The sequence below is a fragment of the Callospermophilus lateralis genome, chromosome 6 (assembly GCF_048772815.1).
Source record: "Callospermophilus lateralis isolate mCalLat2 chromosome 6, mCalLat2.hap1, whole genome shotgun sequence".
NCBI lineage: Eukaryota > Metazoa > Chordata > Mammalia > Rodentia > Sciuridae > Callospermophilus > Callospermophilus lateralis.
In genome coordinates, this window is record NC_135310.1 from 9210644 (window position 1) to 9233435 (window position 22792).

Genomic DNA, 22792 nt, shown 5'->3' on the forward strand with positions numbered 1-22792 from the left:
AGTGGGCTTAGGATGGGGAGGGGTTGAGCCCCAGCCCCATTGGCTCACCAGGGCTCTCCCCATCCTGCGCCATCTGGAGAGAGGGGAAGGAGTGGTTTGCAGGACTCTGCTCCCCACAGAACCTCAACCTAGCTCCCACTGCACGGTCTTGGAGGAACCGTCTCTCCTTCTCTCTCTCTGTCTCCCTCTCTCCCTCCCTCCATTGTTCTTTGAGTGTCTTCTCTCCACCTTCGATAACCCCTAAAGTGCTACCCAGCCCCCGCCCCACTCTCACATGATCTCATTGTGTTTAAGCTTTCGCCAGAGAAGTCAGAGAAGAAAATTGCCTTCAGGTATCATCTGCTTTCACCCCCAAACAAGAAACTAGATGGCTGAGCTACCATTTTGAAGATGTGTGGGAAAATCTGCAAAGAATGGTTCAAGGCAGGGAAATTATTTCAGGAAAAGTATGACAGGAGCAGCTTTGGGGTGGATGTGGAGTGAGGGGGAGGCCACGGCACATCTGACATGGGAGGTAAGCTGTAACGTCTCAGGAGCCAGAGCAGCTGAGTCTCTCAGGGCACCTGAGCCTATCTTGCCAGAAGGGCAGGCACGAGCCCAGGTGCGTCCATGGAGCTCTCCCCTCTAGTGATGCCATTTGGCTTTGTGCAGTGAGACTGGTGAGGAGTGAGGCCTGAGGAGGACCAGGGGACAGTTTGAAAACCTGCCGGGCCTTGGGAATCAGAGAAGGACTGACACATCCTGCTTCACCCAGGTTGAAATCTTGGTCTCTTCATTTCCTTTCTGTCTTGGCCTCGCAGGTACCCAGTTGACAAGGATTTCTTAAGGGTCTATTCTGCCCCATGGCCCTGTGCCCAGTGAAGAGGGAGTGGTGCAGGTTGTCACCGTGAGCATGTTGGGGTGGGAGGGCAATCAGGTAGGGACTTGGAGGCTGTGGGAAGGATTTGGGACTTTATTCAGAGAAAGCCAGGAACCTCAGCGTTTCCAGCAAAGTGTTCCCCCACATTACTCCACGAACACCCCACCTTCCCCGCTGTGAGTGCTCTGGGCCATACTAGCCTGTGCTCTCAAGAAGTTTTGTCTCTGGCTAATCCATTGTATCCTTTTCAGGGATTTTATTCCAATGTTGGTCATTTTTTTTTTCATAATTGGCCTGAAAGCAAAAGGCTTCATAAAGACTGTGTATTTGACTATCTTATTTCTGTTCAAAGAGAATGAATTATCCTCAAGAGTGTTTTAGACAATAAAAGGCAGGCCTGCATTTTCCTTTGAAAAGAGGTATGGTGGAGGGAATCTAGCCCATAATTTCATTATGAATACAAAAATGTTTCTCAAACTTCCCTTAAGAAGGAAAGCTACTAAGTTAGAGAGACTGCAGCCTTTTACTGAAGAAGCATGAAACCTTCAATTTATCCCAAGTGAAGTCATTTTCAAATTATGTCACCTAATTTGATGACTCATCTTCTTAACGTTTCATTTTTCATTGGTCTGCATGGTTCCGAGAGATGCCAGTCATCATCTCCTGCTCACAGGACAGAGCCAATTCAGTCCATGTGACAACCACCCCCCATGGCACAGCTGATTGGACCATGTGGAGATGTGTGACCCAAATTACCCACTCAAAAGCCTCGTCCCAAATTTCTGGGGCTGAATCTTAGACAGTTGGTTGAGAGAATAGAGTCCCCAGGTCTTGCAGGCAGCAGCTGCACAGTTGAGGCTGCTGGACAGTGGACCATTGTGCTCAGCAGCCCTGTTTGTAGATGAGTTTCAGGTAGCCATCTGACCCACGTGCCCAGAGAAAGACCAGGTCAGTCGGAGACAGCAGTAAGCACACAGAGAACGAGAGAAGGGACTTGGTGGGCAAAGGAGGCCAGAGCATCCCCAGAGGCCCAGCAGCACCCCTGCACAGCCCCTGTCCTGACCTCATGGCTGGACACTTACACACAAGCCATTCACTTCCTTACCCTTCCTGACTGGGAGTTCTGTGTCTATATACAATTTTTCTGAGCTCAGCCTAATCTAGGATTGGAGCAAAGACATTTTACTTTTTAAACTCACTTTTTTAACTCCAATTGCAAATCAGTTACGTCTTATGGAAATGATGTTAAGGCATCCATGACATTGGGAAGGTACAGAACCTGGGCTGAACCTATCAATAGAACTGTTCTGGAATCACCCACAGTGACTATGAACTGTTTTCCATGCTGAGGAGGCAAATCCACCCTGGCCTTATTCCTCCTCCCATTCTCAAATTCCCCATCCTCCTGCACTGACCCAGAAATATGTGTTGAGTAGGTTGAGGAGGAAAGTATAAGTCAAAACTCATCTAGTAAACTCTGAAAACTGTGTCTGTAACGAAGTGGTTATATTAAATACGCACAAAGCAGCCTAAAGGGCAAAGCACTTCCTGAGACCACAGCACAAGCCCAGGACTTGCCAAGTGGGAAACTTGGGAGCCCAGGATCCAACTGGGGAATGCATAGTTCAGGTTTTGGGCACAGGGATATGATGGTCAGAAAATAAATATCATTTAAGTAAGAGAAAAGGAACATCTATTAAGTGGACACATATATATTAAGCAGTATGTGCTAGTTTTCAAATTAGAGCTTGGTTTAAACCATCTTCGAATCTCTAGAAAACTCAAGTCCGAGGCTATGTACATTTTTCCTTAAAGGACCAGATAGTAAATATTTTAGGCCTCAAGAACTACATGTGGTCTCTGATCCATATTATGGCTTTCTTCTGTCTGATTTGTTTGTACACAATATGTAGAGACCATTCTGGGTTCGCAGGCCATGTTCAAGCAGGATGGAGATCTTGAGCTGCAGGGTTAGACATTCCCAGGGATAGCTGAAGTTTCACAGGAATGGATTGCTCACCATTTTCCAATGGTTGGACTCTTCTGAAGTTCTTGTCAAATTGAGCCATATTTTCTTTTCCTATAATTTCTAACCATATCTTTTCTAACCTATAGAGTGGATAACCTAGAAAATTTTCAGGAAATGAGCAATCCTTCCTCACAGGCTGTGAAGAGGTGAATTTTTCTCCCTTCAGGTAAACCTTCCCATCAAGGTTATCCTAACTGGGGATAAAATTACTTTCAGACTCTTGAATACCTGCTTCTTGGCGTCTTGATTCCAGTGGTCTCCCTAAAATGTGACTTCCAGAATTTGAGGTTCTAAAATCTGATTCAACCATCATGGATTCATTGATCGATTATGTAGCTTAATTTGAACAGAGTATTGATAATAGCACGGCCCGTGATGGTTAATTTTAGGTGGTAAGATGACTTAAGGATCATCTAGAGAGCTGGTAAAACAGTGTTTCTGGACATGTATGTGGGGGTGTTTCAGAGGACATTGACCTGTGAGTCTGGACAGACTGGGGAAGATCTGCCCTCAATGTCAGCAGATACGATCCAGTCAGCAGGGGTCCAGGCAGAACAAACAGGAGGACTCAGTATTAGAGCACTTGACCAACACCCTTGAGCCCCTGGAGGTTCAGACCCCAATACCACTCACATGTGCACACACAGAAAGACAAATTGGTTTTCATTCTCCTGGAGCTGGGTACAATCTTCTTCTGCCCAGACCCCAGAACTCCAGTCCAATAATGGCTGGACTCTTCTAAAATTCTTTCTCAATTTGGGTCATATTTTCTTTCCCTGCAAATTCTCCCTGTATCTGCTTCTGACCTCTAGAGTGGGCCAGCTCTCTGCTTCACGGGCTGCGAGGTGGTGGCCTACGGGCTCCAGGACTTCCAGCAGCAGCACTCTGGGTTGCCAGGACTTCAGCCTCACACTGAGAGATACACCAGTGACTTTCTTGGCTCAGAGGCCTTTGAACTTGAACTGACTTGAACTGAGCCTGTGTCCCAGGGTCTCCAGCTTTTAGACAGATAGCCTGTCATGGAATTTCTCAGACTCTATAATTGTGTGTACCAATTCTCCTGGGAATCACCTCGTATGTATATACACACACACATACACTACACTATGAACGCATGTGTATTATGTGTGTGTGTGCACTTCCTGTACACTTCCATTGGTTTCATCCCTCTGCTTAGATTTTTGTTTGGTTTTAGCAGCTCTATCATCTGAGGGTAATTGCCAGCTAAAATTGCAAATGTTTATTTTTAATAAAACTTCAGATTTCTATAATTAAATGCAACTCAGATGTTTCCAGCAGGGCTCAAAATCATTGTGAGAGTGAATGCCAGTGAAGTACTTATATTTCTTTAATATAAGCATAAAATCCTTTGAGGGGCAGGACCACTCTGTTGGTATTTGAAAATGTGAGTGGCCTGGGAGAAGTTGCCTGGGTCTCAGGCGGAGTTCTAATAACCACCTCTTTCAAAGCCTGTCCCCAAACCAACACAGGCCTGGGGACAGCCCAAGGTCTCCCTCTTGGGCCCTCTAATGGATTATTTATCCCCCAGGAAAGATGTTCAGGAAAAGTGCCATCTCTGGTGCTCTCCCCAGTGCAGGCCTCATTCAGGCGTCTCTCTCTGCTCTCAGGAGCAGGCTAGTGAATGCTGGGGACAAACAGAAATTTGGGGACAGTGGGGACAGGTAAAGGGAACAAGTTATTTGCTTATTAGAAAGTTCGATTATATTTAGAGATCTTATCTCTGGCTTGGCATCAGGAAGCGCATTTGTTGAACGGTGCCTCCTTCTTTCATAATCTCCCTTTCATGTGCAGAGACCCCAAAGCTGCTTAATTCCCACTTATTTTGCAAAATAAAATGGGGTCAACATGGTCTGTTTCTCTGAGCAATTCTAGGACCTTCCCCTGCCGAGAGATGCTTGTCTTTTCTTTGCTAATCATCTACTGCAGAAAGGGGACATCACAGCCCCATCACAAAGACTCTGCAAAATGACTTGCTTCCTAGTAAATTTTGCCTTCAGAATTACCAGGCTTCACCTCCCCACAGGGCTGTCACTGACAATCATCAACCCCAGCCCCCAAGACTGCACTCTGCCCTTCAAGGGCTTCCACTGGGTGTGACCTGCAGTCCCATGAGGGAGAGTCTGCTTATAGCTATCTCCACCACTGCTTCTTTGGTGGCTGATGCCTGGTGCAAGAAGACAATCCGTCCCTCCATAGGGTGGCCTGAGGGACAGGGGTGAGCCAAGTGAGCGGCAAGGGCAGAATATTTCAAAGAGAATGAGAATAAAGTGTCTAAAGAAACCCTCTCATGCAACAGTCAAGAGAGGCAAGATGCTTCTATTTCAAGGAGTAGATACTGAGCTAGGAAGGAAAGAGAAACATAATTTTTAAAAACAAGACTCTAAATCATCTTTGGGGATCTAAACTCTTAATTTGTCTGGAACATACTAGGTGCACCTCAACAGAGGCAACAAAGATGCTTTCCACCTGGTGTGGAAAGAGCAGGCACTTGGTTGGCAAAGACAAGGGCACTGCTCATTCACAGCAGCATCTCTGCCTCCTCCTCATCACCAGAGCCCAGCACCATCCACAGGAAGAACGGCTTCCTCTCCACCGTCATTATTCTATGCAGAGTACCCATCCCTGGTGACTTCTACATGTTAATAAACCACGCCTTTTCCAAAAAGTCCCACATGCATTTATCAAGTGAACAAGTACAAATTCAGCCATTTTAATCAGTATTTTTTGCAGACAAGTGTGGATATGTATATGCATATATACATATATACATATCAAAATTGAGAATTTACAAATAAAATTGGATGCATTTAGTCTAGTGGTAGGTAAGTCCATAGAAAAAATCTTAAGTAGAATATATTTTCTTTAGCAGTATTTTTAGTAATTCAGTTCTAGTGCATACAAAAAGACCTGAAGCTTAAATTCAGCTGATTTTGGAGGAGTCGAGAATGAGAAAAAACAGAAAGTGTTTTATGAAGCAAGCACAGCATGCTCATGCTGTTCCCTGGAGACATTGGAGGGTTTGAGTTTTGTGCCTAGAGCCTGGAACTCGCCCTGAATCAGCTGCTGGTTTCAGATGTCTCTGAGATCTGCTCTTACAAACAAAAAAATTGTGCAGAAGTGAAGTTTCCACAAAACTGAGTCCAGGCCAAGAAGTGCAACTGGGTTTCAGACTGAAGATGACCAAAATGTCCAGTGTCCATCACGTGGCCGCCATGACACCCAGTGGGTATCTGGGCTTGGGGCACGGTCTTTCTCCATCCTTCTGCTCACAGCCCATGGTAAGAACTAGTCAACGGGGCTGAGCAGGTCAACGTGCAGTGTGATGATCCTGTGGTCACCACTTTCCTGGGATGGAGACCCCACACTCGTACCAGCCCACATAGTAGTAGGGGGTTCCAAAACCGATTTGGCCAAAGCTGACAGGCTCCTGGCGATACTGGCGATAGTAACCTGCAAAAGCAACAGGAAAGAGCAGGGCAGAAAATGCGTCAAAATCAACTGAACCAAAAGGGAAAAATCCCCATCCTTATAATGTCCTTTCAAAGAGAAGTCCTCTGGTGAGTGGCTCATACGACAAGTGTTACCACTGAAGCCACTTTTGGTGGGAAGATGAGAGCCTGAGGTCCCAAGCATGATTTGTGAGACAACCTGGTCCCACAGGTGCATGACGCAGGTAGCAGAGAGTAGTGGTCATTATCCTCTCCCTTTCTCTCCACAGAAGAAGGTGACTTTAGACAACATTGAGCACCCATGGAAGGGCAGGCCCTGAGCTAGGTGAACAACGCTGGGTGAGATTCCCTCCCACCCTCACTGAGCTGAGAGCCTCCAACTTGCCAGAGCCTCAAAACGCCAAGGCTTGATTCTCAGAATCCAGGCAGACTTTTAGATCTTTCAGGAAATCTCTCAGAGAAAAGGATCCTGTAGCATTCTGAACACTTCTGTCTGCAAGCAGACGGGGCGCTCCAGCCTCATCAAAATTTTGGAAAACTCAACAACTGCTCTCATTCTTGACCTTGCCAAATAAATGACCTCTTGCCGCTCTGCCATGGAGCACATGGATTAATCAGTACCTATGCCCAGGGCCAATGCCATGACCATGGTCACAGAAACAGTGGAATACCGTAACCCTGGGGCACCACAAGGACTTCAAACACTGTGCATTGTGATATACTTTGCATGTTGACTGTGAAGGTCAACCAGATGAGGCTACATATTTAATCCAATGTTACTCTGGAGAGTTCTATGAAAGTACTTTTTAGATAAGCCAAAATCCAACCCAGGGGACTGAAAACAGATCACCTCCATAACGTGGGTGGTCCTCATCCACTCAGTTGAAAGTCAGTAAAAATGACTGATCACCTCCATTCTGGAAAGGGGAAGGAATTCTGCCCCCAGCCAGCCTTCAGACCTGAACTGCAACACGGTCTCCTCCCTGAGCCTCCAGCCTGCCTTACTCCGCACACATTGAACTTGCCAGTGTCCACAGTCATGTGGACCGACTCCTCAAAATAAATCTCCATGAATGAACACTAACTGTTCCGTTTCTCTAGGTGAGACAGCCCTGGTACACTCATTTTACCATTCCATTGATTTTAGTGTTTCTTTACCTGTTACTTTGAACATGGTAATTCATATACCATTCATGAATTTTTTTTTCAGAATAAGGAGCCTGTTAGATGAGTATCCATTATGCCTGAAAACGCCAGAACATGAAGAGTTGACTGCATAAGGGGAAAGGTACTGGGTTTCACTGAGTTGTCCTATTGATTTGTTTGCTTGGAGGGCTAAGTGAATGAGTCACATGTTACCGGTTGCTAACCTCTGAGATGATACATGTCCTCACTCCATGATGTCAGGTGTACTGATTCTGAAACCTGTCCTGGTGGGTTTGCAACTTGACCTTTGTCTTCTCTGTACGCTCACCTGTGCGTGTCTCCTCTGAAAGGCTCTCCCCTCCACCCGTCCAGCCAGTCCTTTAAGACTCTGCCTCACACTAAACCCTTCTTAACACCTCAAGTGGTGCCTCCTTTGAATTCAGTGACTGTGACATGCACCTCGGCCTGCCCACACAACGATCAAGTGACACAACCTGTCCTTGTCTATTCAGCATGGTGTTCACCAAGTGACCTTCTTGCCTTCTTGCTCTTCACAGTTACTGGGCGTGTCCCTAAGAGAGTCCTCACAGATCCCTTTGAACTCCCTGTTTCTTCAAGGCTCACTCCATGCCCAGCACAGGGTAGGAGTATTTTGATTCCTTGGTTCCTTATTTTCACTTTTATGATCCCAAGTGCTCCCAACATCCATCTTCAGATGGCAAATCAAAGGTGGAGCTACAGTGAATTTCCTCCTCCTGTTAACCTGTTTCTCTCCTCTGGGCAGAAGCATTTGTTCCCATTACCTTGAATGGTAGGGAGGGCCTCTACATAGGACTGAGGCCCTGTTCTTCCATCAAGGTGGGAATCCACAAACTGGCAATGGTCTTCGCCTCTTCCCCAGCTGTCTCCGATGCTGTAGAATGTATCTGCATAAAGAACCGTCACAGGTCAGGGACTCCTCAGAGAATGTCACAGCAGGCCAAGGAGCTGGAACAAGCTTTAAGGCCATTTGAGCTGAGCACATGATTGAAATTGTGTGTTCTATGTTTCTAATGAAAAAATGGTGATAGTGGCACCAGCCTCGGGAAGTTCATGAAGATTCAGCAAGATCACACACTGAATACTTAACGATGTTCAGTAGGGGGAAACTGTGAGCAATCTAGAGTTTAACATATAAATGAGAGAACTTTTATGCCTTATTTTTTTAAAAAAGGAATGAAGAAAACTGCGGTAGAGAATCACTTTTGGAATAATTAGTGTGTCTGAATAGGAGAACCTGTCTTCCCACATGGGAGAGGGAGGCCCCAGGGCAGCATGGGACGCTGTCCGTGGTGCTGACCACACAGCACAGGAAGGCCAAGTCATCTCCCCACCCTGGGACACACTAACAATTCTGAGGCAGGGGAAGACAAAGGTGCACACAGAGAGTGTACCTGCTTTTGGGAGACATGGATACCCAGAATTGCAGAGCAGGGAATGGAAGGGGAGACTTTGTTTTGACCCCGTCTTTACATAATCCTTGCTAATAAGAAAATTTTAAATTAAAAAACTGGCCAGTGGAAAGTATATACCAGCTGAAGGAAATTCTGAAATATATGTTTGCTAAAATTATAAGTTTTCAATTTTAATTGAAAATTAAAAGTTGTGTGAGTTAAAAAAAAATAACCAGCCCAGTGTAGGTGGTGAGTCAAAGCTAGCTGGCATTTTGAAGGGCTGGTAGTTCTGGGTCTTCACATCACTCTTTGTTTTGATCCCTACTATGATAAAAACATTTTTATTGTGACACAAAACAAATAGAACTGCTGATATTTGTGCCACCATCTACATTTTTTCTTTGAAAAGTAGTGGTTGTGGCAAAAGCCTGGAAGGTGGACTTTCCTCAATTCTTCCAGTTTATCCTCATTTATCATTATCCAATTAATAGCAAACAAAAATAGGCTTTATAAAATTTTGTATAGAATTTTGGACTTCATTCCTCAAGTGTAGTAGATTTTCAAAAAGATGTTTTTGCATGCCAATGGAAAATCTAGCGACCCCAGAGTGGAACCTACAGCACTGGTTGTATTAGAGCCTGGCGGGGGGGGTGTGGTCACAAGGGTCCAGCCCCTAACACATGTGCATGCACATGCACCTGTTGGGTCAAGTTAGTACCTGGGCAGACCAAAACTGCATACCAGCAAGAGCCAGCCATGCTCAAAGACCTACCTTTCAGGTTGTCACTGAGATAGATCTTATACCGCAGCGAATTGCAGAGCACAACTCCCACAAACTTTCTATACCACGTCCGCTTCACGTACTGCCGGCCATGGCAGTCGGTGTAGCCAGGGTCATGTTTGAAAGCAAACGGGATCCAGATGGGCTCACCACCTTGACAACACAGAGTACACCCTCTAAGTGACGGGAGCTTGCAGCGTTGATTCTTGCAGAGTATCTGGAAAGTGGACTTATGCCCTGGCCCTCCCTTCCTGAAGGCTTCTCCGAGCAAGGTTTTCCCGCCTCCCAACAAGCACCCTTTTGGATTTTCCTCTTCTTTTTAAGTACTAAAGTACAACCGGGGGGTTCTTTTACCTGATCATATTTACTTAAGGTATTTTTGTTTCAATAAATTCTCAGAATTAAAGGTTAGACTACGCCTCAAGGAAAATTGGCTGCAATGGCCATTTTGATCCTGTGGGGCTCACCATCCTTCCCCAAGTCGCTCAGCATTAACTCCTACTCTTCCTGCTTGAACTTTAATAACAGGGCTTTCTTGGTTTGTTTGAAAAACAAAGAAAAACTTCATGGTATGTATCTTTTTGGCATTCTACAATATTCCCAGGGCTGGTGTAAATAGAGTATCTTTTTTATAGACATTGACTACTCCTCCATGATTTCTCATATATATTGACTGTTTTGGCATATTTGAAACATTTCCAAGTCAATCTTTTCCATAGACCTGGATCAAGGATAGATGGAAGTTGTCAGAAAATTATTAAAATGCAAAAGTGGTCCAGCGTTTCTCTTTGTGAGGGATCACAGCAATCTCTCGTTAGGGAATATGATGACCATAAGGTTAAAATCCTCGGAAAGAGAGACTTACCTGGTGGCCTCACAACAAGTAGAGGATTATCTGTAGAATGAAAAAGAAATAATTGACTTTGTATCACATTTCACAATCGTGTAAATGTTTAAAGATTTATTGTAATTGAAAGAGCTAACCAAACTGGAATACAGAAAAAAATAAATGTTACTTATTATATGCCAAAGTTTTCCCTTAGTTTTTTATTTTCTAATTATTCCCTTTTGAGAATACTCTTTTCTAGTTAACTGTCTTTTTATTTACATAAAAGTTGTGGGTCTCTGAAAATAATGTTTTGATATTGGGATGCCTACAAAATAATTCAATACTTAGTTTCAAAAGTCTGGTAGCAAAGTCTCAAATACCCTGAGACAAGGTAAAGGGAACTATATGTGGAACTCCAACAACGGACACCTGACCTCATGGCATTCTCTACCTTTGGAAACAGTTTGATATATGTATTTTTTAAAACAAAGTACACATATACCTACTATCTAGTCTATCCATTCCACTCATAAGCATTTATCCAAAAGAAGTTAAAAATACATATTCATACAAACATTTGTACATGAATGTTTATAGTATCTTTGCAAGAGTCAGAAAACAGAAATAACCCCAATGATCACCAACAGCTAATGGGATTGCATAAACGAGTCGTGGCATAGCTGTATAATAAGATACTGATCAGTAATAGAAGAGAATGAACTACTTATACACACAGTGATATGGATGAATCTCAAAATGACTAATGGTGAAAAAAAGAAGCCAAAGAACCGCATACTATGTGTGAGAGGGCAGGGTGGGAGGCTGTACCCGCCCCCCCCCCCCCCGAGCAGGGGCAATTGTTGGGAGTGATGGACATGCTCATCATCATCACAGTAGTGAGGACTTCGTGCGTATGAATATAACTCGGAACTTATTAAGGAGCACCGCTTAATTGTGTGCAGCTTACTGTATGCCATTACACCCCAGTATTGCTCTTCATAAAACCCATCTATGCCTTAGTCCAATTAGTTCCATTTAAGAGAATATGAAATTTCCCTTTTAAGGAATTCTGCTTTGGAAAAAGTCTAGCCATGGACTAGATAGATACAGACCATTCTTTTTATTATTAAAAAATTATCATGCAGTAAGTTGCTCTCTTAGCAGATGCAGCCTATGGATGACAACACATGTGTACACTCACGGAACCTGCCTCTACTGTCAGCACAAGAATATGGCATGCCCAAGTCTCCCTCATGCTGTACGTTGTACAAACTATTTATTCTGCCATCATCTGTTGTATACCAAATAGATTGACACACCTAGCTTAAAGGGAAAGGGCTTGTTTTGCTCTCCTGCTCTGGAGCTCCTCAGTTTCAACAGTCTGCTAGCAAAAGTCTCACATATTCTGGGACAAGATAGGGAACTATATGGAACACCAGCAACAACACCTGACCTCGTGGATACTATGTTCAGCAAATACCAACTTCACCTACTTGGTATGTTCCTGTTGTAACCTGACCATTTTCAGTAGGGTAGCACAAAATGAAGAAGAGACCCAAATATAGAGATTGAATAAAATGAATAAAATGACAGAGCAAATAATTCAAAACTCCAAGTGTGTTAGGGTCTCCCAGGAGCTCACTGAAATGGGGTTCCTAGGTCTATCCCCAGAGATTGGGGCTCAAGGTTGGGGTGGGGCCTTCATCTTCTTCACCTGCCCTTGGAGGCCACAAAGGATAGGCCAGAGCTTTGCTGGGTAGAGAGGGCAGAAGAGAATGGACCTTCAGAAGTTGACTTTAGTTAGAGTCCTGGAAATAGCATGCCCAGCGGGTCACTTTCTACTTTCAGATACATTTCAGACCTGAGCTTCTTGGATTTGAATTGTTTTCGTGATTGACCTGATTGCATTCATTCTGGTCCCAAAGGCCCACTTTGATTTTAGGAAATGCAGCGTGAACATGTATACATTCCCTACATTAGCAAACACATTTCCTATGTGAAATAAGTGAAAACGCTTTTGGGGTCTTTTGCCTACATTTCCAACATAAAGCATATTCTCATAAAAGATCATTTTTTCCACATATTTTGATCCAGTAGATTTTAAATCATTACGCTTAAAATATCTTTTAATGACAGATTTTCTGGAATCAAGTAACATATAGGAAATATGGCAGCCAGAAGGTGTGGGTCAGAGCCGACTCAGCCTGTCTTGGTCTGAACTCTAGCTTGGCTTCCCACATGGAAAAAGGAAGTCACTAACCCAAGAATGGTCACTGTGGGCCATCCCTGCACGCGTGGCCTCAGACTGTAGGCCAAAGGAACATTTATTGAAAGGCCTGAAAACTTTGCCCACTAGCATCCCAAAATGTGAGGACATGCTCCAAAGTCATATTGTTGATGAGACTGAATAATACCTTAATTATACCTTAATTAACTCTTAATATTAAGGACAGACATCTTAGATCTTAGAGGGGACCCTGGGTCTTAGGGTCTTGGCTAACTGGAGAAGCAACTCTCAGACCAACTGGCATAGATACTTATCAGCTACTCAAACACACACACACACACACACACACACACACACACACACACACACACACCAACTCTGAAACTACATTTTATACACATGGATTCAAACTTATCTTCCCCACCTGGTTGAAAACTAGATTTTTTTTCTTCCTTTCATTGGAAATTGACTTTTGTGCTCCCCAGGGAACCAGTGAACACTACTTCTAGTTTCATTCCAAATTTTAAAGTAGCAGGAAAAAAAAATAGTGCTGACTTTATAAAGGGAAATCCAGTATGAACTCATCCAATGGAAAAGAGTTTTACTTTTTTACTTTCTACTCTGTGGTCATCATAGTTTTTGATCTTTAATTTCATTTCCAAGAGAAGTAAAGTGAGAATGTGCATGAGGCTCATACCTGATTCTGTAACAAAAGAGACCGAAGGGCTGATGGGTCCATAGCCGTGAGGATTTTTGGCTTGAACTTTAAAGTAGTACCTGAAATCGGAAGAAAACATCTTTTGAAAGAGAAATTGACTTTTGTACGACGAGGCAGATTCTAAACTACTGAGCTCCTACTCCCTGGAGAGGCTTGAAGTCCCATCTTTATGAATGTCCACATCACTTGTGACCTTTGTCTTTTTTTCTGAACTTTCTCATGTTTTATAGCTTTTTGAAATCATACGGTTAATGTAAACACATGGTAAATTGGAACAGAATGGTCATGAGGCAAAAAGTCAGAACTAACAAGACAACAGTGTCTAGGGCGCAGGAGGAGTGCTGGGGTGGCACTGGAGCCAGGAACGGATGGTGCTACAAGTGACCCGGCTGTGAGTTTCTGCACCCAAGGAAAGAGAAGCAAGTCCAGGAAGGGGGTGTGGGTGTGGAAAAGGAGGAGACAGAGGCTTTGCTGCAGGGTTGATCTTCATTTTGGAATATACACTAACTGTGTCATCTGTTCATCTTGGGGATACCGAGTCTCCAGGCATCTGAAGTGTCACTCTTAGAGGATCAGCAGATAAGAAGCAGCGGCCGAGATGTTCTGGAGACCAGCTCCAGGGTATGACCCACTGTCCTTAATGTCTGTGACATCCTCACTTCTGGGATTCCAGGTGTCACTCTGGCTCTCCCAACTCACTGTCATTTATAGGTGAAAAGAGGGATAAAACATCCCTTCGAGTGGTGGCTAGCTGCACCCTGGAGAGTCTTTTTCTCTGACTTTTAGCCAGCAAGAAGGTCACTCTGAAGTGTTCCAAAATTCTTTATCTTGTCAGGCACACAGAGCACACGTACTAACTCAAATGCACTCAGGTTTTGAAAGATAGATTGTTTACATTCAAGGCCTGTCACACCGGCCAGCTGCCCAGGAGCAAGCCTGCCTGCTGTGTGTTGGGACAGCAGAGGCTTAGGGCGGCCCCTCACCTCCCAGTACAAGTGCATATTTTCCTGTGGTTTGACTAACCAGCAGAGAAAAACCATTTGGTAAAACTGTCTTCTTAAGTCATTCACAACTCATTTAGGTGTATTCATTTCTAAATTTCAATTCTTTAAAAAAAGATAGGCCCAATTAAGAACATATTTTTCTAAAATCTCAATCCGCCCTGCAGTGTGTCTCCCAGCATGCACACCCCTATCCAGCAGTCACCGAAGGATTTAGGGCAGAACCCTGCAGCAGTTCAAGCTTGGCATACATCAGTGATCCTGGGCAAATTTCACAGATTGTTTTATCCTCAAAGAAAGGAATTAAACACAAGGAAAGAGACGTTCAGCAGCTACAAGGAGTACTTCTGATGAATAACTCTGTAAGTCCTTGCTGGATCCCTCCTAATACCCTGTTCCAAGCTCCTCATGCAACTGGAGGGACAACTAACATGCTAGGGGACTGTCGCTTGTTGACATCAATTTTGTTTTACCACTGAAACCCAAGGGCTGTCCAAGTCTACTCTCCCTCATGTGCCAAGTCCAAAGACATTTCCATATGAACTTCACTACTGAGTCAAAGTAAATGGAAACATGTTGAGCTGGAAAACAACAAGAAATTAGGGGGAAAAGTAAAATTCCCATTTTTGAAAACCACATTAAATTTTTTCTACCAACTAAAATATTTATTTCATACTCCAAATAATAGTCTCTGCCTCATCCAAACAACAAAAGCAGCCCAAGCCTCTCCTTCTTATGTAAGTTTTGGCACTTCTTTTGAATAGCCTTACTGATGACACATCTTTGTACTGTAAGAAGGGATTTAAAATATGCAGCCTCCAAAGAGTAACTGGGGCTGAGTGTAGTCAACAGGGTAGATTGTGGTCACTTCAAGTCAAAAACAAGATCCAGTTTATAAACCACCAAAGCTGATGATGAGGCTCTAGCTTCTATTATTACTATTGCATTTTAATTATAGAGAGTAACGGGTTTCACTGTGGCATATTTTACATGCAGATGATATGCTTTGATCATGTTCACGCCATGGCCCTTCCTTTCCCCACCCTCCTTTCCCTTTGCTCCTCTCTCTCTCTTCTCTAACGGCCAGTCAGAACGGCTAACATCGAGAATACAAAGCACAATAAATGCTGGTGAAGATTCTGGGGGAAAGGAACCCTTATATATTTTTGGTGGGAATGTAAATCAGTGCAGTCTCTATGGAAATCAGTATGAAGGTTCCTCAAGAAACTAAAAATAGAAGTACAGTTTGCGATCCAGCTATACCACTCCTGGGTAAATACCCAAGGGAATTAAAGTAAGCATGCTATAGAGACACCGCACCCCCACACTTATCATGGCATAATTCACAATAGCCAAATTGTGGAGTCAGCCTCAGTGTCCATCAACAGATGAATGGATAAAGAAAATGTGGTATATGTATGCAATGGAGCATTAGTGAGCCATAAAGAGCAGAATCATCCCATTTGCAGGAAAATGGATGGAACCGGAGATCATGTCAAGCCAGACTCAGAAAGACAAGGATCAAATGTTTCCCCCGGTTATGGTTTGGATTTGGCATGTCCCCAAAGACTCGTGTGTTGAAGGCTTGGTGCCCAGTGCAGCAATGTTCAGAGTGGGGCTTCCAGTACGTAACTGGATCATGAGGGCTCTGATGTCATCAATGGATTAATCCACATGGATGGATTCATGATTTGATGACATTATTGGGAGGTGGTGGAAACCATAGGCAGCCAGGCCCAGGGGAGGAACAGGTCACAGGGTGCACCTGGCAGGGTGTGTCTTGTCCTCCCCCCTTTCTTCTTCTCCCTCTGCTTCCTGTCTTGAAGCTGTTTTTCTCAGGCATTTGGGTCACAGCAATGACAAGCTGACTGACCGACCTCCTAGGTGGAATCTGGCTCCACTTGTGAGGGGACTAACTTCTTGTCTCTCCTATGGTGACTCCGAGGCAGGTTTCCCCAGGGACTGGGACGACATATCTCAGTGGGTTGCACACTAGGACCACACCTGACTCCATGGAGCCCCAGCTTGTGTGATGCGGGACAATAAGTGTGTTCATGCCACATCACCCTCTAGCTGCAGAAATCAGCCGCTGCTTCGGAGGCTCTGAGGGAAGTGGTGGAGGGTGAGCTGGGTATGGCCTTCCGCCAGCACCCTCCATCCCAGGAGCGAAGAACCTGCGCCCTGGGGTGGAGGGGAAGAGGCAGGGCTGCAGTCTGTCCTCGGGCCTGCACGGGGAGCCCTGCACTGTCTGTGCAGCCTCCTCTCCCCCTGCCCCGCCTCCTTTCAAGCCTCCCCTTCTCCCCAGAACACTGCCTTGGGGCTTCCTGCTGCCTCAGCGATTGCCCTCACCCCACTCACTTTTCCTCCAGCTCAACTGCTTCCTATTTTGTTCATCTACCTTCTGCGCGGAAGCTTACCTGACTGCCTGCCTCCTCAACTCACCTGACGGCATCCCGAGACAAACACTCGCTGTTTGTAAACATCTGACTTCCCCACCAGACTAGATGTTCACGAGGACAGGACTGGAAGCTCCATGAGGGTCTGAGCGTCCTAACCACGCTCCTGCCTTCCTAATTTGGTGGTCTCGCCCAGATCAAACGCACAGGAAGAGCTTGATGCATGGACTCTGGGAAATGCTTGTTGAAAGAATGAATAACCCATCATGCCCCGTAACCACCTCCTGACATCATTAAAAACTCCACTTCAGTATGGCAGCAGGAGTTGTGAACAACACTGGACTTGAGTGGGACCCGGAGACAGGGTTCCAGTTCCATGGCAAGTGGCTCTGGGGCAAAACATCTGGACGGTGTCAGATTTGGTGACCGGGCTGGATAAGCACTGTCACTCTGCACACCATAAAAAGATGTTCACCCCATTGTCTCTAACTCGGCTGGTTTTGTTTTCCCTAGTTAACCAATTTCTCATTACTATCAGGGAAAGTTCAAGAAAAGTGCTTTTTCGGTTTTCTGCTTTACTACTTGGTTTTCACTTGCCAAACCCTGAAATGCATAATGGTTTATGGAAGCTCAGTTCAAGTGAGCCCAAAAGGCACATTAAGATGTCCTGAGGAAAGTTCTCTGCTAGTTCAGAAGCCTCTCAGTGCCCATGGATATTGTCCAGCTTCTAAACTCTGCAGCGCAGCTCTGTTTAATGAGCGTTTTGCTCCAGCCTTCTCTGTTAGACGGGAGGGAGCCCAGATCTGCACTCATGCCGTCTGAGTTTGTTAAGCCCACTGGCTCCACACCGCAGTGCTGTGCTGCCCTAGACATTTGTTCTGGCCTGTGAGAGCCCCTCATTAACTGTTTAGGGCCCCTGACAGCTGGAAGTTGGCCAGGGTAGGAGCATCTACACCACAGAAATTGGAGGATGCATAAACCAGGGGTATTTCCCCCCAGATAGCTACTTTACCAGCACATCACCCCTTGACAGCACATGCTTGCTCCTTCACGCATGTGCACCCACCAGAGAAGCGTTCTGTTGATCATGACCACCAAAACCAGGTAGTATAAGAGGGAAACGAATGGTTATCCAGTCTCCTTGTACCCTGGCAACCCACTGTGCCCATTTCCCTGGGTGCTATAAACGTGGGCTTCCAGAATGGTGCTCTGACGCTCCAGCCATCCCCCAGTTTTATGAAGAGGTCCTTGTAACCTTCACTCATGTCAGTGCTTCTTCCTAGAATGGCCTCAACTTCTACATCGTAGAGTCTGAGCACAAGTTAACCACAGCATTTAGCAATTGCTGCTCCACCTGATTTCAGCTGAGGGTTGTGCTCCTAAGGCCACCACACTGAGAGAAACTGAATTCCCCTTTGACACACAGATCACCCTTTCTTTCTCTAATGGCAGGTGGTGTTTAGGAAAATAGGGAACAAAATACAAACCCAATAACCTAACAATTACAATATACACAGTAACTTCTGAAAAAAGATACGGCACCCTGGTAAGCACTGATTGACGTTCAGTGAGAACTAAACAGAGAATTCAATACGGTCATTTAAAAATATCATGATTAACCATTTCCTTTTTGTTTTCAACCACAGGACACCTGTGACCCTGTGCATGGACCTCCTTTGTGCTTCTGGGTGGCTGACACATCATACCTTGTGTTTGGCTTCAGGTTCTCAATGGGCAAGTGAGTCACAGAGGAAGCCTGAGTGGACCACTTGTTCCTGATGAAGTCTTCATAGGATGCGCTGTAGACCAAGTACCCTGGGAACGGGGACAGGAAGAACCCGGTGAGCATGAGGAACTAAGTCACATCAGAGGTGTGTCAGGGAGGAGGCGATCCATACGGCTTTGTGGGGAACTTTGAGGACGGCAAGCCATGCCGGGGTCAGGACAGGACATAACTGTGACAGCTTCTGGTGAATCCGGATGGGAACAGCAAAATGAAGGCCCTCCCTGTGACTTGCTGGCTCCACACTTCTCTACTTTCTCCCAGTCCCTGGCCTTCCTCAGCTTCTTGAAATAATTACATCTAGTCTTGACTACACAAAGGAAAAAGAAGCAGGAGATGAAAGCAGTGAGCTCACCCAGGTGCAGTGGCACACGCCTGTCATCCCAGCTGCCTGGGAGGCTGAGGCAGGAGGATTGCAAGTTTGTGGCCAGCCTGAGCAATGTAGCAAGATCTTGCCACAAAATAAAATTAAAGAAAAGTAGGGGACACCAGGGATATAACTCAGTGGTAGAGCCCTTGCCTACCCTGTGTGAGGCCCCAGGTTCAATCCCCAGAACCACAAAAGAAGTACCTCACAAAGCATTTAAAAATGTCCTGGTAGAGACATGCACAGCGTCCTTCACACGAAATGAAGCACATGGGCATGAGTGCTGGATGCGGGTGTGTGGCCGAGAGACCCTGGACTGCAGGGAGCCTTCCGACTTTCTCTCTCTGGCTTCCTGGTCACGGGTGAGCCGTGTGTGCTGAGAGGCACTTTCTGCCACTGCCATCCAGCACCCCAGGAGAGGCCCAAAGCAGTGATCTGCCTAATCTTGGAGTGGAAACACGGAAACCATGAACCAAGACTTTTCTCTTTGTAAGGTAATTATCTCAGGTATTTTGTGATTATCTGGAAAGCGGACTGACAACCATTGCTGCTCTCTCCGTAAAACACCCTCTTTCTCTGACCGAGAGTGAAGTCAAGCCACATGTGCCTGGAGGGGTCTTACATTTAAGAGTGACCCTCCCAGGGGTGGATCCAGAGTCATGTGTGTGCCTTAGACACTTGGTTCTGACAGGGGTCAGCAGAGCTTGTTCGCCTTCATCTCTGGCTTCCCCTGTGGGGTGCTGGTCCCTGCAGATCCTCCTGTCTTTATTTTCAGTCTTCAGGGTTTTGCTAACATATTAGCTGAGCACAGTGTACCTCCTCATTTCTCTGTTGTTCTAGACTAAACCAGTTACAGAAGTTTGATGAGCAGGTCCTGAAAAGTTGAGGTCATCATGTTGGTATCTCCATGGAATGGCTCCTAACAGAGCAATTCCTGTGAAAGGGACTTGGGGAGGTGACTGGCTGTGGGCATGTTGACTCTTGGGGATTTCCTGTTGTTTGGATGCCACCTTGTTGCATAGTGACTCGGCTGCTTATGAAACAAGAGTGGAAAGTGAAAATCAGCCCTGCACCCCAACCCCACGTCCCCACGAGAGTCCAAAAGCCCTACAGCAGGTCCCAGTCATGGGATGCTCTGTGTATTTGGGGCCTTATGTAGGCATTTGCTTGGCTTCGTTGTTCTGCCGGTGGACGGGCCGGTGCCTGGCTCACTGCTGCAGGGCTCCTGCTCTCTGTGAGCCTTCTGGGACCTGCTGTTTTTCCTCCATACTTCAGGGGTGCCAGGCACCAAACTGCTCTGTGCCCAGATCCCCACAAACACTTCAGCTCTGTCACTGATGCTAACATCATGAGCCATCAGAACTGGGGCACCCTGGCATTGTTTGGGGTTAGGAGTAGGTTGTGGGAGGACACTGAGTCTCTCAGGAGCTTTGGGGAGTGTGGAATGTGTGACAGTGACTTCTTCTGCCAAAGGCAACAGGAGACTCAGCCCCTGTGGGGCGGTTCAGGAATCCAGTCTGGGTCAAGTCCCAGAGACATTTGCTGGGAATTCCCTGAGGCCTCTTCTTCGCCACAAGAGCCCTTGTGGCACCTTTGATGTGGCCAATGCTCTCATCCTGCGACCGATGATTCTTAGAAGCAAGTGGTTCAGAGCTCACTAATGTTTACCTGAAGTAAGCAAGAGATCAAAGCTAAATTGCTTAAAATAAGATTTTTCAATTATCTGTTCTGTATGTTTACTTGCTTGCTTAAAAAAAATGCCATTCATAAAGCCATATTCAATTAATAAAATCACTGTCTGGCTGTTTTGAGTCTAAAATCTCATCCTTCTGTTGATTTATTTGCTTTCTGCTAGGAAAATGCTTTTCTTCACAGAAATGGTCTCAGCACATGCTGGAGTGAACAGCACTGTTAGTTACACCCAAACTCCTTAACCCTGCACCCTCCTTGCACCCTCAACCCTTCAGCTACACCTGGCAGCTACACAGTAAAGAGCATTATCTCCTGTGTTCCTTACTGTGGCTTTTGGGCCCCTGTGCATATCCCACAAGAGAAATTGTTCTTTGGGTTTTTTTGAACATTTTTTCTCATTTCAAAAGATAACACTGATGACCTACAGAAAATGCATTAGAAATTTAGAATTACATGAAAGACAGTAGCCTAAGAGTGACAGATGTCAAGTTTCAACCTCTGGCACTGCCCCCACCTGTCCAAGATGCACACACAGCTGCATGCCAATGCCCTCCTCTTCTGGGCTCACAGGCCCAGAGGCATCATGTACAAAGGAGGCAAATAGTTAAGGACAATATTATTTTTATATCTGTAAGAACTTAATTCAAAAGATTTATCTTCAAGTATATTCTTGGCAGGACTCACGGACATCTCAAAGGCCTTCAGAACTTGCCCAGTTCCCACATAAGGAACTGGGAATCACCCCAGATGATTTGGAAGAAGCCAGCAGGCATGGAAAGAGGGTGAGAGGCAGAGTTGCATTTTAGGAGAAGTATTTTCATCATCCTTATTGGAGGGTCTGGTCTCACAAGTGGCTTGCTGGCCATTTGCAGGATTATAGAATTTTGGAGACATAATGCTTTGCAGGTAAGAAAATCAAGGTCCAGAGAGATAAAGCAGCTAGCTCAAGGTCACATAAACCAACCCAGCGCTAGGACTCAGGACTCTGACTTCCACCCAGTGTTCTCCGTTCCACCCCACGAGGCTTCATTGTGGCCTATATTGCATTGAAAGAACACATCCATCTGTGCATCTGTCCATTCATCTATGCACCCCTTACTGTCTGTATTTCCCACCTATAAATCAGTGTAGCTCCGAGCATGTGCCTAGGACACACCTGTTACCACATCTCCAGGGGTGGCTTTGTCCCAGTCCACGATGACAAAAGAGTGGCAGCCTTCCATGGCGACCACCGTGATGTTGCGGGGTGCATGCTGAGGAGGCAGGTCATTCTTCCTCAGGTCGTTTGGAATGATTTCATCCAGGCTCTCCACTTGGAAATGATCCAGAGCATCAGTCAGCGAGCACGGGGCTGATGGATCTTTACTCAGGTACGTCACATAAGGAGCTGGAAAAGAGCAGAGATACCCGGTTGGATTGCTGAAGGCTTTTTCTGGAAGCAGAAATGCAGCGTCTGCTCCATGGAATCAGACCCAACTCCATCTCTCCTGCCAGACAGAGGCTTCCAAGCCCTCAGTCCTGAAGCCAAACTCAAAAGCACACCCCTCGCTCTCCTTAATGGACCCAGGGGCTTATACTTGTCAGTCTGGAGGTTGCAAAGGCTCTACTGCCCCACCAGCATTGATGACGATGACCTCAAAATGATTTTGAAAGATCCCCAGCCATAATTCAATGTCATACAAGCCTGTGGCATTGTGCCATTTCTATGCCCAAACACTTGGAAAAGTGTGAGTCAGGCCACCTACAGTTAACCAGCATTCACTCACCACCGTTCATTCCCTCCACTCTCCTGGGGCCTTCTGGGCCTGTCTGTGGATCTCACCAGGAAGTGTTGGGGAGTGGACTATTTTGCTTTACAGAGGTACAGACACAAGAAAACAGCCAGACAATAGTCAGCCTTTCAATCTCCAGAAGAGCTCTGAGGCAGAGCTGGTAACAGCCCTGAGTACAGGTTCCTTTCTGCCATGGAACTGCAGGGCAAAGTCGGCATTGGCCTTGGCCTCAGGAATGCTACCTCACATGGATGTCCTTGCTCTTCAAGTACACACGGCTTAGACACCC

General features: G+C 45.6%; 1 protein-coding gene across 2 annotated transcripts in view; it reads right to left on the bottom strand.

The window, feature by feature from the left end:
* Positions 1-5603: 5603 nt before the first annotated feature.
* The window catches only part of Fndc1 (fibronectin type III domain containing 1), an 84133-nt gene continuing 66944 nt past the window's right edge, over positions 5604-22792 (bottom strand). For both annotated transcript variants that reach the window (XM_076858075.2, XM_076858074.2), the window contains 7 exons: positions 21888-22118; positions 18596-18704; positions 13472-13551; positions 10584-10613; positions 9710-9871; positions 8308-8430; positions 5604-6359 (listed from right to left, as the gene is read on the bottom strand). In XM_076858075.2, the coding sequence (XP_076714190.2) occupies positions 6244-6359; positions 8308-8430; positions 9710-9871; positions 10584-10613; positions 13472-13551; positions 18596-18704; positions 21888-22118 (851 nt within the window). In that variant the 3' untranslated portion in view covers positions 5604-6243. The remainder of the gene's footprint in view (positions 6360-8307; positions 8431-9709; positions 9872-10583; positions 10614-13471; positions 13552-18595; positions 18705-21887; positions 22119-22792) is intronic.